The sequence below is a fragment of the Limulus polyphemus genome, unplaced genomic scaffold (genome assembly GCF_000517525.1).
Source record: "Limulus polyphemus unplaced genomic scaffold, Limulus_polyphemus-2.1.2 Scaffold4602, whole genome shotgun sequence".
Lineage (NCBI taxonomy): Eukaryota > Metazoa > Arthropoda > Merostomata > Xiphosura > Limulidae > Limulus > Limulus polyphemus.
The window spans coordinates 16,523-31,022 of record NW_013670212.1 but is presented as its reverse complement, the minus strand read 5'-3'; the positions used below and the strand labels follow the sequence as shown (position 1 = coordinate 31,022).

At 30.9% G+C, this 14,500-nt stretch overlaps 1 protein-coding gene across 1 annotated transcript in view; it reads right to left on the bottom strand.

Annotated features, from left to right (window-relative positions):
* Positions 1 to 14,500, bottom strand: part of LOC106471405 (bifunctional heparan sulfate N-deacetylase/N-sulfotransferase-like) — a 37,669-nt gene that overhangs the window by 14,636 nt on the left and 8,533 nt on the right. The window contains exons 6-11 of the mRNA XM_013932001.2: positions 13,915 to 14,118; positions 12,457 to 12,583; positions 11,593 to 11,708; positions 6,621 to 6,806; positions 4,186 to 4,314; positions 405 to 587 (exon numbers count right to left, since the gene is read on the bottom strand). Coding sequence (XP_013787455.1) covers positions 405 to 587; positions 4,186 to 4,314; positions 6,621 to 6,806; positions 11,593 to 11,708; positions 12,457 to 12,583; positions 13,915 to 14,118 — 945 coding nt within the window. The remainder of the gene's footprint in view (positions 1 to 404; positions 588 to 4,185; positions 4,315 to 6,620; positions 6,807 to 11,592; positions 11,709 to 12,456; positions 12,584 to 13,914; positions 14,119 to 14,500) is intronic.

The window sequence follows — 14,500 nt, the reverse complement described above, 5'->3', positions numbered from 1 at the left end:
AAACAAAAAAACATTTGAAATGAATTTAGGAGGTTTAGGGATTATACAAAGGAAATTTAAGATTTTTGAGATGAGGAAAAGTATTTTTAGTTTTAACATGAAAATTGCTTTGCACACAGACTATTCAAAACAAATACTCATTATATTAATGGATAAACCTTTACTTTATTGAAAACAATTCACTAAAAATATAATTTTTGTATGAGAAAGACTTATAATATGAACTGAAAGACTGCTAAATTTTGTGAAGATATACATACTATATTGAAAGTTAGAAATATTACATCTATAAAGACTTTAATCAAGTACAAAGAGGTCACGTGGTCGGTCAATTTGACCGAGCATGTGTTGAGAGAGTTAAAAAGCATATTTGAAACACTATAGTAAAGAAAAAATTAACTCACCACCCATACAGGATTTGATTCTTCTGGAAACATCTGGAAATACTTCTCTGCCAACTGGATAGGAGGAAGAGTGGAGAGGTGCAAGTTTGTCCAACACTGAATGAACTTGATGACAGATTCAAAGGTATACAGAGCTAGTCTGTCATTTCCATAATTAGATAAGTGTGTCATGAAAACGTTGATCTAACAAACAGCAATATAAAGTACACACTGACATATATTGACAATGGGAATAATATTAACAATTAAACATTCAAAATGATGTTAGACCAAACACTACTTGTATTTCAAGTTTTAAAAATATACTTGTCATTTTCATGCATAACATTAATACAATCCAACAAACTTTTTAAAACTTGTAACAGCAGTATCTAAAATTTAAAGCATAAATCTACAGAGGAAAAAATATACATACCCATTTTAATACCAATCTAAAAAACATAATTAGCCTTAAGTTAAAAATTACAGATGAAAGTGTGATCAAATGTAGTTACAAAATAAAAGAAAGTAAAATCACATCTTGTCTTCATTGTTATGTACGTATTGAAATAAACCTAATGATCAGTGCTTCAAGTGGGGTAGGATGAGATGGAACGTCATCCAATATTTTATCCAGAGGGCCCGAAACCATCCCACTACCTTTTAGTAGACTTCAAACTGCCCTACTACTTTTACACTTGTTTAGGTCTACACTAAATATCTTCCCTTCCTTCTCACTTTTGTACCAGTACAGGCAGTAATGAAACAAAGTACAATGCACAGAGTTACACAAGCCTTTTTCCACTCTAATTCACTCATCCACCAACCTGAACTGTAATTGTGACTGTAAATTTCTCAAAAGAGAAAGGTTCAATAGATGGTGCAATGAACATTTATGGTGGCAAGGGAATAGGGACAGAAACTACATTTTTTTCTTTAAATGTTGCATAAGAGCGAGACAGGAATGAGACAAAGTAGTACACGGATGGAGCAAATGAATCCTCTTGATATGGGCTCAGCTGGTGTGACCAAGTTCATAACCACAAAATAACCATTAGTTTCCACAAAATAACTTTTAATAGGGTACACATATCTTCACAAAAGTTGGCAAGCTTTCAGTAAACAATTACAGATCTCTTGCACACAAAAAATCAGATTTTTCAAATTAAGTAATTTTATTAAAAATTTGTATATGAATATATTGAGTGAAAGTGTCAATTACTCCGAGTGCAAAGTGATTTTCATGTTATGATAAAAAATATTTTTATTCATTTCAAAATTATAAAATTTCATATGCATAATCTCTAAAAGCTCCTAAATAAATATCAAATGTCTTTTTTTCCATATTCATCAACTTGGTTGGTCTTCCACTTAAACTTTTTAAGCCATGTTAGGAAACAACTATCTATATGTTGAATACACTTTTTGTCCTGTCACTATAGTAAAAAAAGTGTGAAATTATACAATTATTATGAATTTAGTTAATCAGTTATAAAAATTCAGAGTGGCTATTTCACATTGAAACATGTTAGTGTAATCTATAATTATACACAAACCAATTAGGCTTTCTTTTTCTTCTCAAATTCAGAAATTTAAAAAACCACCCCACCAATTTTTTCAGCTTCAAAAACTTCACAAATCATCCCACTCCCTCTTTTTCCCCACTTCAAGCACTGCTAATAACAATAAAAAGTAAAACGTAACATTTCACACCAGAAGAAAACTGACTGTATACACTTCACAATTCTAAAATAAAGTAATTATCATTAAGCCTTATTAGTGTATATACTCTGTCACAAATGTTTATTAGCCACCTTTACAACTAGAAATTCTAACTACGTACATAGTACTTCTTGTGAGGTTTGGTAAAAATGTTCATGTAAAATATAGGTATTAATACACTAACAAATCTAGGATTCAATGAATGGTGGTTGGCCCAGTAATTTGGTAGTTTGCCACTTAATTTAATTTTCATTGATAGTTTGTTGTCAGTTAAAAACATTATCTGATGACAAAAAAGCATAAAGTATACATTTCCTTATATATATATATTTTTTAACTTTAAATAATCGATGAGCTAAGTTTTAGAGTCAAATGACATTGTATGTGAAAACTGTGTAAACAAATTTCTATGTTTATGTAAGAACATTAGGCATGATTCCTTACTCTACTTTTGGTGTGTTTTTTTTCCATTTATCACTGCATGTTGCCTGACCTTTTGCTACGTTAGTAACTAATCAGGACTTAATATTTACAAAATTTGGGAACACACTTCCTTCTAGCTTAGGGACATAAAAAATCCCCCCCCCCCAACTTAAGATCCCATATCTGCAACAAAAAAAACAAAACAAAATGGAGATATGCTTATCATTAGTTCTGAATTGCTATATTCCATTAAATATATCAAAATAGAATCTCTCTTAAAATTCCAGAGCATTTGTTTGTTATTCCCATGATGGCCAATGTACATATAAGAATACAAAGTAAAAATTTTAGAATTAGAAAGAACATTTAAATTCAATGTTTTAAAAAAAAATACAATAGAAATCTTCTATCCTCAAATTCTTTAAACATAATGTATTTCCCTCAATTTAAATATTTTAATAAAATCAATCATTATATTATAGTTCTGTTAAAAAAGTCGTCCTTTGTAGTAATAGTATCGTTTTATCATAAGTTGTCTTAGAATTGTACATATTTAGAAACATTTTTTTTTATTTCTTACAATGTTTACTCTTTACAATATATGTACCTCTGTAGCTGTCTGCAATATAGGACAATTTTATGTTTGCTTAATGATGTATCACACAAGCTGCTTTACATTAGATCTAGTTAATTTAACAAACCTCAATGATACCTGAATGGTGATAAGATAACTTCTTGATAAAAGTGTACATTTCTGTTAAGTTTAAAGTACTTTTAGTGAAAAGTCCTTGAAAAACAACCAAAACAAACTTAATGGATCCATTGTGATACAACTCATGGACAGTTTGTAAACTTTTCAATATATTAAAATTTAGATGAAATTTTGTTTTCATAACTTAACAGCTGTGCATACTTGTTAGTAATGAATACACCTAAATATAGTTTAAGGGATAAGTATAAGTAGGTGTTACATTCAGATTTACAATGTGATCACTTGACAATGACAGTTTTTATCTTCAGTGCTAAATTTAAAACCAACTCTATGTAATGAAATTTACAGTCCTTGAAATTCAATCATTTAAATTTGTTTTATCACTTTCTGTGTTTATCAATATAGGGTATTTCCGCATTAATTAAATTTTATCTACATATAAGTTCTACATATACACAGTTTGTCTAACACCAATCTAAAAATATATGAATAGTTTATAGCATTAGAAGCTCTCATGTACGTTACATTTTTGCTGGTAAAATATTTGATGAACAATAATTTTTATATTCATCAAATGCAATATCTGAAATCAAAGCCTGCACTAATGTTCTTACAATCACTAATATGTACTATATTTACATATAGTTCTTTACTGTCTTTCTTGAACTAATTCAACAAGTGAAAAAACCAATTTGAGGCATCTGTCTTTTAAGGTATTGGTATGTTATTACTTCAGGGGTGTATCCAGTCCAATTTCATAAAATAACTTAAACTTATTATGTTAATATATATACTACTTCATGCTTTAATTTTACTGCTGGAACCATATCTTTGTAGGCAATTTTAATACAAATTACAGTAGGTGTTTTCTATATTAAAACTCTAATTCCCAACTATTAAATGATAAGGAACTCGGGTACAAAACTGAATTATTAATACACTTACTGGGTTATATACAAACTGATGAAACAGATCCCCTCCTTCAATACTTTTATCTAAACGGTCAGCACCACCTGGATAGCGATCCATAAATAAGTTGTGTGTGTACAGACCACATGTTTGTCTTGGAAGGACCTAAACATTGAAACAAACAGTTTTGGTATGTTTTCACAAACAGTCAATGAATACAAGCTTCATTCTACTGTCAAAGAGACACAGTAATGCTTTAAGCAAAGTAAAGACTGAAATGCAACAAGTTTCAGTTTACTGTCATAGACAGACAATAATAGTTTAGTGTAACAAAAAATGAAGTGTAACAAGCTTCACCATGTTGTAGCAGACAGATGATAACATTTTATGTACAATAAAGAATTCAGTTTAATACAGTTGACTCTATTGGTAATAACAGACTATGATGTTGTAAGTACTAACAGTTCATCACACTGTATAAAAACTGATGTTTAAGAAGCCATGTTATCCTTAGATTTGCTTCTTCCATTGATGACTGTACTTAGGTTGATGGCCATTATGATTATGCACTGCTGTCTGGTAGTACTATTTCTATTTTCACAAGCTTCTGTATGACATTAGGTGAATATCTTAGAATATGTGTCTTGACATACTTTCCACAGATCTCCAGTACTGTTCATTGACATTGGTTTCTGTTATGTATTATAATTTTGATTGGTCTGAAATTGAATTAATTGATACTTTAAAATTAGTAGTTAAATAAAAGCCAATATATAGTCAAGTTATGATATTTGCAAACAAGATCGATACACACAGTTTTCTTTTTTAACACAAATATGTTTTAATATACAAACAACAATACAATTTACAATAACTGTTATTACAAATAGTTATCACACAAAATGATTTATATACAAAAGTTTTACAAACTTACAAGCAATATAAAGTCTTCTTTCTAGTCTGGAACTTCCTTGATATCTTATCAAGGGTTCACAATGAGCGAGTTAATTACGAGTTGATGTAGGTACGCGGAGCTAGCTAGCTTTGTCCTTCATTATTCACTAGCCACACATGCCGAGTTTTCCATGAAGAAGTTATATAATATTTTTGTGAAAGTACTAATGTCCGATAAGAATCCACTGAAGTTAAATGATTTGTAATGTTCAAACTTTGTAAACGCTCTTGGTCAAATATCTTAAGTATTCCAATTAATAAGCATTATAATAATTATAGCTTCCGAAGTTTATAGCACACTGACTATAGCAAACTAATAATAGATACTACCTTTTTGGCATGTCACTTTGGTTATATTTATAGGCGTGTGGGGAGTTTCTAGAAAATTCAGATTACATAAGAATACAAAGCTACATTAAGCGTTTACATACATACATATATTGTTGATTCTTACAATCAAGAATCTTCTACAACTTTAGAGAATAGGCAGGAGTTTTGCAATACATATTTAACAGTATAAGCTATGCATATTTCTAAATATAAACTTAATCTAAACAAATGTTGATATTAAAATAAATATCTAATAATAAATCCGTCACACTTCCAACACTAAATCTAAGCAAATCAAATGCACAATAATCCACTGGAGCTGCATCAAAGGATGTGACAGGTATGTGCTCAAATGAAATCCTGTGTTACCACTTCCTTTTTAGCAATCTTTTTCATGAAAGTGTGTGATTGAAAACTCGTGAACCTATACCAACTTCATATCCTGGTTAACAATCTTGATAAAAGCATCAGAATACACACCCAGTTTCAGTATAATGGTTTTTTGGGTTGGAGAGTTCTATTTTGTAATTATAGCGTTCACTTAGCAGATAAGGACACTGTTTCAGATTACCATTAGGTGTGGTTTCATAGTCAGTTGTTGATCTAACTGCTCTTCTGCTTCAACTGGGAGTAACAATAGTTATTTTTTTTCTTCTCAAAATGTAGTGTTTTATGGCTCTACATCACTTACCAAATATACAAACGCCCTTCCTTGGAAAGGTCTATGATATGTCATTACAGCTATAAGTCTAGCTAAGGTGGCATAGTAGGTGCTAAACATATTACTTGTGGTGCCACAGATCAGCTCTGTGATGACATGCCAATGCATCAGCATATACAAATTGTCAATATAAAGTGCAATTAGAAAAATCTGTATAATACCAATCAATATTCTACAAGCATGTAGATACAATAACTCATTAAAAAATAACCATTCAACTTAGCTATATATCTTGTATATACTTTAAAGCATTCAAAGAAAGCATTTATGTGGAAATTAAGCTATTACTGAAAATGAAAATATTATTTAACCAATTTAATATGGTGAAACACTAAAATCACATTAGGTATGTAACAACAGGTAGAATAACATGCTTATACAAGTAATGAATAATTTTAAGAATACTACATTCAGTGAAAAGACTATTTATATCTCATTATTTAACCAAACAACTACATTATTTTACCATTATGTTTCTGTGAATAAATCCTCTCCTATATCGGGCAGGACGAAGATGAGGATATTCTTCTGTAGCTGTAACACGAATATTCCATATATGTTTCCAAGCCTGGTACAATATTTCATGAACAGGATATATTCCAGAATGATGAGGAGCTACAGAATATCCCGAATCAGTTTTGATACCATGGGTCTATAACAAAATAACAACAAGACTCTGTAATATTAAAAACCAAGTACTCATTGTAGCTTGTGGTGATTAGATATCAATCGCTGTCTAATCACAATGACGATTACTATGATTACTAGATGTTGATTAATAATTAGTTTATATCCTATGTCTATGTGACTAATCTGCTGCCATCTTCAGGGGAGCCAAAAAAGAACTGCATGCAGTGACAGAAGCTGAGATTCAATCCTTGGTCTTCTTGATAAAAAGAAAGGCATGCTATTTACTTGTCCAGGCTCTCACCTTATAGAACTTGAATCAATTATTATGATGGTTTCAAGAGTGTATTCAAGTTTTACTGACTACTATGTTAGGTTGGCTGAGTGTGTTATCAGTGAGTTGGATATAGAAGGCTCAATTTATCTTTTTTTTTGTATGGTTTATATCACACTATTCTAATATTATTCAAATTTATTATGTAATATTTTTCTCTGACATGATGGACCATTGCAAGTAGGTCAGTATTACAGCCTTGTATGTTTATTTTCTATTGTGCTTCAGAACTCTGACTTTTGTTAACTTTTCCCTTCTCCAACATATTTAGTAATTCTGTTTATAGTGTTTTTGCTCTCCATTGGGTGGTTTACTGTGCACTAAGTATAATCATACTTCATTGGCAATACAAAAGATTATTCTGATTTTATGGTTTTGCATATTACATGTATGTTTCATGGAGATTGTTAACATAGGGAAGTATGGTTGTGTCTCTGTAAGTTTCTTCCTGCTTATTATTCTTGAGAAATGAGAATTCAGAATCAAAACAAAGTCAGCAATCCAGAATGTCATAAAATGTAAATCTACTCCTTCTACAATATCATCCAACCAATACTGCCATCACAAATCTAACAAAAGACAAAATCATAAAAATTCTAACAGCAGACAAAGGAAAAACTACTGTAATCTTGGACAATGAAGAATATAAAAAAGCTATAGTCTAATCCAATAACTAACCCAGAAAAAGGTTAACAAACTTCTCAAGAAACATGAAAAGGAAACAAATAACTAAGAGTTGACTACAGCAAAACCCTATACATTTGGTCTACCTAAAAACAAATAAGATAACATTCTCCACCCAATGATTCACTGTGGAGATTCATCATTCCACCTTTTAGCAGATATTTTGTACATGTAATATCACCACAAAAACAACACAACAGTGATGACCTCCAATGATACAATAACCAGTTTTGATATATTCAACCTATTCACTAACGTACTGAGTTTTGAAACACTAAATATATTTTAACAACAGCTTGAAAATGATAGATCACTCAAAGAAAGCACCCAACTGATAATCTCTAAAACAAATTCACAACTTTTTTGTTTCAACACACCTTACTTCCAAAATAAAGGAAGATACTATTAATAACAAAAAAGGCCTAGACATGGGATCATGTAGAAACATGTAGATGGGACAGTTTAAAGATGATGTTCATGTAATTGCCACTCTACAACCAAAGATTTGAATCAGGTATGTTGACACATTTATAATATGGTCACACAATAAAGACAAGGTTTCAGAATTCATGCACTACCTGAACAAACAACATCCAGTCAAATAATTTATGATATAAACAGAAATATAAAGCTCTAATTCCTAGATCTGATAGTCACCAAGACATATCGTATATCACAGCCCACAGAGACATGCAACTCGATTGTAGATTAAACCAACACAAGCAACCCGAAGAAGGGCATCATAGACCTCCCAGCCTCCAAAGTGAAAAGATTTATGACACAGATAATAAGAAAAATGAAGAACAACACATAACTGTATCTCACCTTGACAAAGAACAAAATAAGGAAGAAACATCTCAAGAATAAGCATGAAGAAAATTACACACAAATATGCAAATAATATAATCAGAACAATCTTCAGAAGTTGCAACCCAAAACAACCAACATTAACACACACCAAACCACCTAAAGACCAAATGAAGAACAATAACCCTGTATATCCCTTGTCAACGTGGAAATCAAAACAATAGAGAAAGGGGGAAAAAAAGACAACTAGATAAAATCAGAATTCAGAAACACAACAGGGATATAAGGCTCTCTAATAATGATTTATTTGCAATAGCACATAAAGTCAGAAAATATCATATAATAAATGAAACAATAACAATAATGGGATATGAACCATACATAAAAAAAAATCTATATCCAAGCTAAAAATAACACATTAAGACCACCTAGCAGAGACATTAGTAAAACCTGGATACTCCTCTTCAAACCATCGAAATACCTGGTTTGAATAACATAAGAGCAAGAGCCCAGACAAATGGACAGCACACTTACCTTTAAAGCAAGAAAATCTAGGATGAAATCCCAGAAGGTGCCACCATACAGAGTCCTTTCTAGAACCCTCCTGAAACTGGAAGCAGATTAGCAGACAAAAAGAAGGATATGAACAATTCAATAATTATTACCTATTAATAATAAAAATAAAAAGTAATTCATAAGTAGTTAGACTTATGTGATCATATAAACTAATAGTCACTGCAATGCTTACACACCAAGTTTTATCTCTCAGACTTTCAATACTTCTGAAGTGCTTCAGTTGTAAAGATATATTAAAGTTTAAGTAAAACAACAAAACAAGAACAAAAAAAGGAGATAAAGTTCTATGATGACATTTTAACTGACTAATAAATATGTCACTCAAAATAACAAAATTATAATCTAAGTTTTAGTATTATAGTTATTACAAGGCAAAACCACACATATAAAATAATTTCAATCTCCCTCTTTTCATGACCCTTAAGTGAATCAGAGTTCAAAGCAAAGCTTTCCTCAGTGGATCTGCTCATGGCAGCAAAATTTAAGGGGATCAGAGATGAAACAGTAATAAGGAAATATTAAAAACAGAAAATCAGTTTCAACAAAGTGAAAAAAGAAGTAAAATTATGGAAAAAGAACACTGATTAAAACGAAACATAGCAAAATTTGCAGTGTCATTAATGTCATAGCTGTAGATAGGCATTGTGTAACATTTCAATAATACAATGTTTATTGTTTCTTGAGATGTTCTCAGCACTTTCTTATTGTTGTTACACTTTCAGAGTTTAGACTTGAATGTGGTGCCTACCATGTAAGAAGTAAAGTAACAGAGAAAATTCAAGAACAATCTCCCTCTTTATTGTGTCCCCCAATGGATCAGCAGTAAGTATAAAGACTTAGAACACTCAAATCTGGGATTTGATTCCTTGTGGTGGACATTGTGCATAACCCTTTATGTAGCTTTGCACTAAAACAAAAAACATCTTCCTTTACTAGAAGGTTCTAAATCTAGATAATTTCTGGAGTGTTTATCATCTGTGATATAAATATCTGTGGCTGACGGACATTGTTTTTGTCACTTGAGTGCAGTGTGGATCAAACAGAAAGTAGTGTTTCATTTATTATTTTTAAATTTGACTCATTAGTCTATTTATTAGTGTATAATCACAATATGTCAGCAGTAGATGTTGCCTGTCTGGCACTGAGTATAAGAAACAGAACACATCAAGGGATAATTCAGAAAAGAAACATAACTAACACTGCTTGAATGCCACCTGAAAATCCTTCAAGTGTTTAGAACTATCTTGAAAGTCCTAATTAGTGAATGTACCTCTGAACCTAGCCCTAATTTGCATACTTCTAGTTTTAGGTCTTTGAAGTCTAGCTGGTAAATGAATGAAGAGAAAACACAAACGTCTTTGCTCATTGGTTCAGTACACAAAATACAGAGTATTACTTCCACTGCAAACTCTTCTGATAATAGCACAAATTACTAGAAAAATATACAAGTATCAAACAAGCATGTCACCTAGTATTCAGAAAACATATGAAAAATGAAATGAGCTTGCTACACTTAGGAAAGAAACAGAACAATGATTTAAAGTATCAGCTTGTAACTTTACCTGAAACCAAGCACTAGTAAGATATTTTAAGGAGACTTCTAGTTATTATACAGTACTTGGCCTAGCAGCGTCTTCCACTACGAGGAAATTCAAACCTTCTAAACAGACATAAGAATGGTAATTTTCTGAAGTTCATTGAAGTTTTGACGTGTTTGATGTTGTAATAAAAGAACATTTATTGAAGGTGAAAATGCAAGAAGCTAAAGATCATTACTTTGGAAAAGGAATTCAAAAATCATTCACAAGTTCATGAGCTTGGTAAAATATATAGTATATAATGTATTGGATCGTACTCAGGATATTAATCACAAAGAACAGATGACAATGATTGTTCAATTTGCCTGTTTTTGCTAAAGTCAAAATTACAGTACGCTTTATGGAATTCACTAAAAAATAAAGACTGAATATGCACCGGTATAATTGAGTTGCCACTGCAAAAACTTCAAGAATTAGGATTCAATCTTGAAGCCTACAACAGTAGAGTAAATATGAAAGGAAAGAACAGTGAAGTTCTGGTGCTACATCCACAAGAATTGTTTATGCCATCTTATGCTCGCTCACTCAGTCTTTTTGATAATGATGGTTCAATATCTTTTTTCAAAGTTTTAGCTTTTTTTTTGTGAGATTCAAAATTTGTCTTTTCTTCTTGGTCTACACATGTTCTCAAGATGTTTGTAACAACATTAACTATTCAAGCTACTCTCATACACTCAACAGGTGAGTAACCTAGAAGCTGTGCATACTAATTGTTCTTAAGTTACAAAGGTGTACATTACTTTAGCAGCTAAAGTTCAGCTAAAGAAAATAAGCAATAAACTAGGCACCAGCTGAAAGGTTTTAAGTGTTACCTGAGCAAACTGAAGGTTCATGGTCATCTCCATTTCTAGGACAGAAATGTTATCGTAGAGGTGTGGCTTAGTGTGGCTCCACATGTGGCAAAACCACCAGAACTTGGAATGATGAGCTTTCATATAACATGGAGAAACAACGTTTTAAAAAAATGATTTTTGAAATGAAAGAAACATATGAAGAAAAGAGTACAAACAAAGGTAAGAAACATACTGATAAATAAGTATTAAATATAGCTTAGTTGAAATCACATTGTTTAGCATGAAACAACAGATTTGAAGTATAAAAACAACAGAACAAATGCACATGATGATTTGCAGTGGGTTGAAACACAGATTCAAACTGTTTTTAAGGCCAGTTTCATGATTAGTAAAATTAAAATATTGAACAGATTTAAATAGTAGTTCTCAAGTCTCCATCTCATTTTTTTCAGTTCATTATTGTATAAGTTGTTGCTTATTTTATCATGAAATTACTTTTATCTTTGCTTTAACAAACCTTCTTTTGATGTTTACTTTACGTTTTTGCACTTAATTTTATTCTAATTTATTAGAACACATTACTAAGATCAACATCCTTTAGGAAAAAAAATACTGAGAATTTGAATAAACTTTAAGAAATTGTAAATTCCATCTCTTTACATTAACATATTACATCTAACCATTGTCCTTTTAATTCAGGTTTAAACCAATATACTACTCTGTTTGTGTTACTCTTATTTTCAGTTAAAAATAAAAACAGAAATGTGATTACTTCCACTACTCTTTCATTTATTTCAAGTACAAATTATCACAACGTACAGACACCGTTTCTTAAATCATTGTCTCACTCTGTTCTTTTATTCTTAGCATTAGGGAACTCACCAAGAAGTATGTCATCTCCTTCATTTTCCTCCTCAGTTCCTCTATGATAAAACTTTCCTGAGAAACCCAAGTTAAAACGAAAGCCAGGAACTAAGTTGTTGATCTGTTCTTGGGTATGTAGTAATGCCTGAAGAAAACAAACATTTAAGTAGTGTGCTGGCAAACAATACACAACTAAGATTTTGAAGTTTTTTCAAGCATTTTAGTTTTAATGTCACCAAAACTTAAAAATGTTATAATTTTAAAACACTCCACATGTTTGTTAGGCTATACTCGACAATAATACATTCACGATTATATTACATAAAGATTTTGCATGTACACATTTTTATAAGTATATTAAACTATTAAAAATATAATTTAGCAAGCAGCTACTATGCTTAAAATATATCGTAATTATGCATTTTCAAGTTTACTTTGTTGAAAATGTTAGTATAATTTATTGCTTCCTGTTAAATTGAAGTTCATCCTTATGATATGTTTTTGTACATTAAGATTAACTTCCAATCAGAGCAGGCCACCTACTTAGAGTGAAACTAAAATTTAACCTTGTATCGCTAATGACTATAGCTAATTAAATATAATTTTCATAGATTCTTATTTATCTTATTTAGAAAGCACTGTTTTATCATTTGGATACTCTCACTGTTAATGATACTTTTGGCCATAATCCCAATAATATTTCTCAAGGTTCAGGAGATTTAGGAGATTTAATTTAATCCTAAACACATACACTAAGATAACAATGCAAAACAATCTTTATAATGAAAATATAATAATAAAAAATAAAATAAAAGGTAATCACACTAGATATATTAAAATTCCAACCAATGCTGTTAATGAAAGTAATTACAAAGAAATAATAGGGTATATCACACCTTTGGAACACAAAAACTGTAGCATTCAGCCCTCCATAATGTCAAATGTCTATTCAACAGACATTCATATTGATAGAGATAACATGCGACCCTTGCTTATTTTACTGCTAGTTCATAATGTTTTAATCTATCACAGCTATTCCAAAAGATTAGATATAACAAAGATTCTTGATTTTGATAATAAAAGTCTTCAACTTTGTGGAATGAGAACAGTGTGTGTCATATTTAATTTTTATAATTGGTGTATCTGTGAAATAAAATCTACTTTGTTCTAGGCCTGCCAATAATCCTGCTAATGATACAATTTATATTTTTATATAGTAGAGCTGTGTGACAGACTCATATAGTCTGAATAATTGTCTTACATCCCTTAATCGTATATAAAATTTTAAGCAAGATAAGTCCATCGTTTTAACTTTTATATAGTAAATACTCTGAATTTCTTCATTAAACTAACCACATAAAAAATCTTGAAGATGAAGGAAAGTTCAAAGACTCATGCTCATTCAGTTTTTTACCCCAAAAATAAATCAGGAACAATACACGTATGCAGAAATAAACTGACAACAGGAAACTTTACCTGTACATCTACTGGCTTCATTCGAGTTCCTTTTTCCCCCACAAAGATGTCATCAATATCAACTTGCAGGTATCGATAGAGGGGTAGACTAAGCTTTCCATGAGAGAGCCAGGAAACACTATCAAGAAAAAGAAGTTTGTGCAGCCAAAATTCAAAGCCATTACCGAACAGTACCCGCTGTATCCCATCAAATCGTCCATGATCCTATAATTTAAAAAAAAAAAAATTTTTACAAAGAAATAATAATTACCTTAAAGTTTTAAAATTTAAAAAAGTATCTTTTTTGTGTGTAAGAAACAGAACAACAAATCCAACACGAAAAACAGCTGCAGACTATAATATTTAGCCAAGGAGACTGAAAAATTAAAATGATACCAAATATACTTAAAAATTTTGTTATTTAGGTTCAATAGTTAACTGATGCAAATAGCACATTAAAGGTAGACACAAGAATAAAAACACAACACCCTGGAAAATACTTCATAATGTGGAGTTTGGTCTCATGCTGTAAACAATTTTTAAGTGCATAACATTCAGTTTGGTTAGTTGGAGGAGTGTGTGTGTGTGTGGGTGGGGGGGGGTCGGG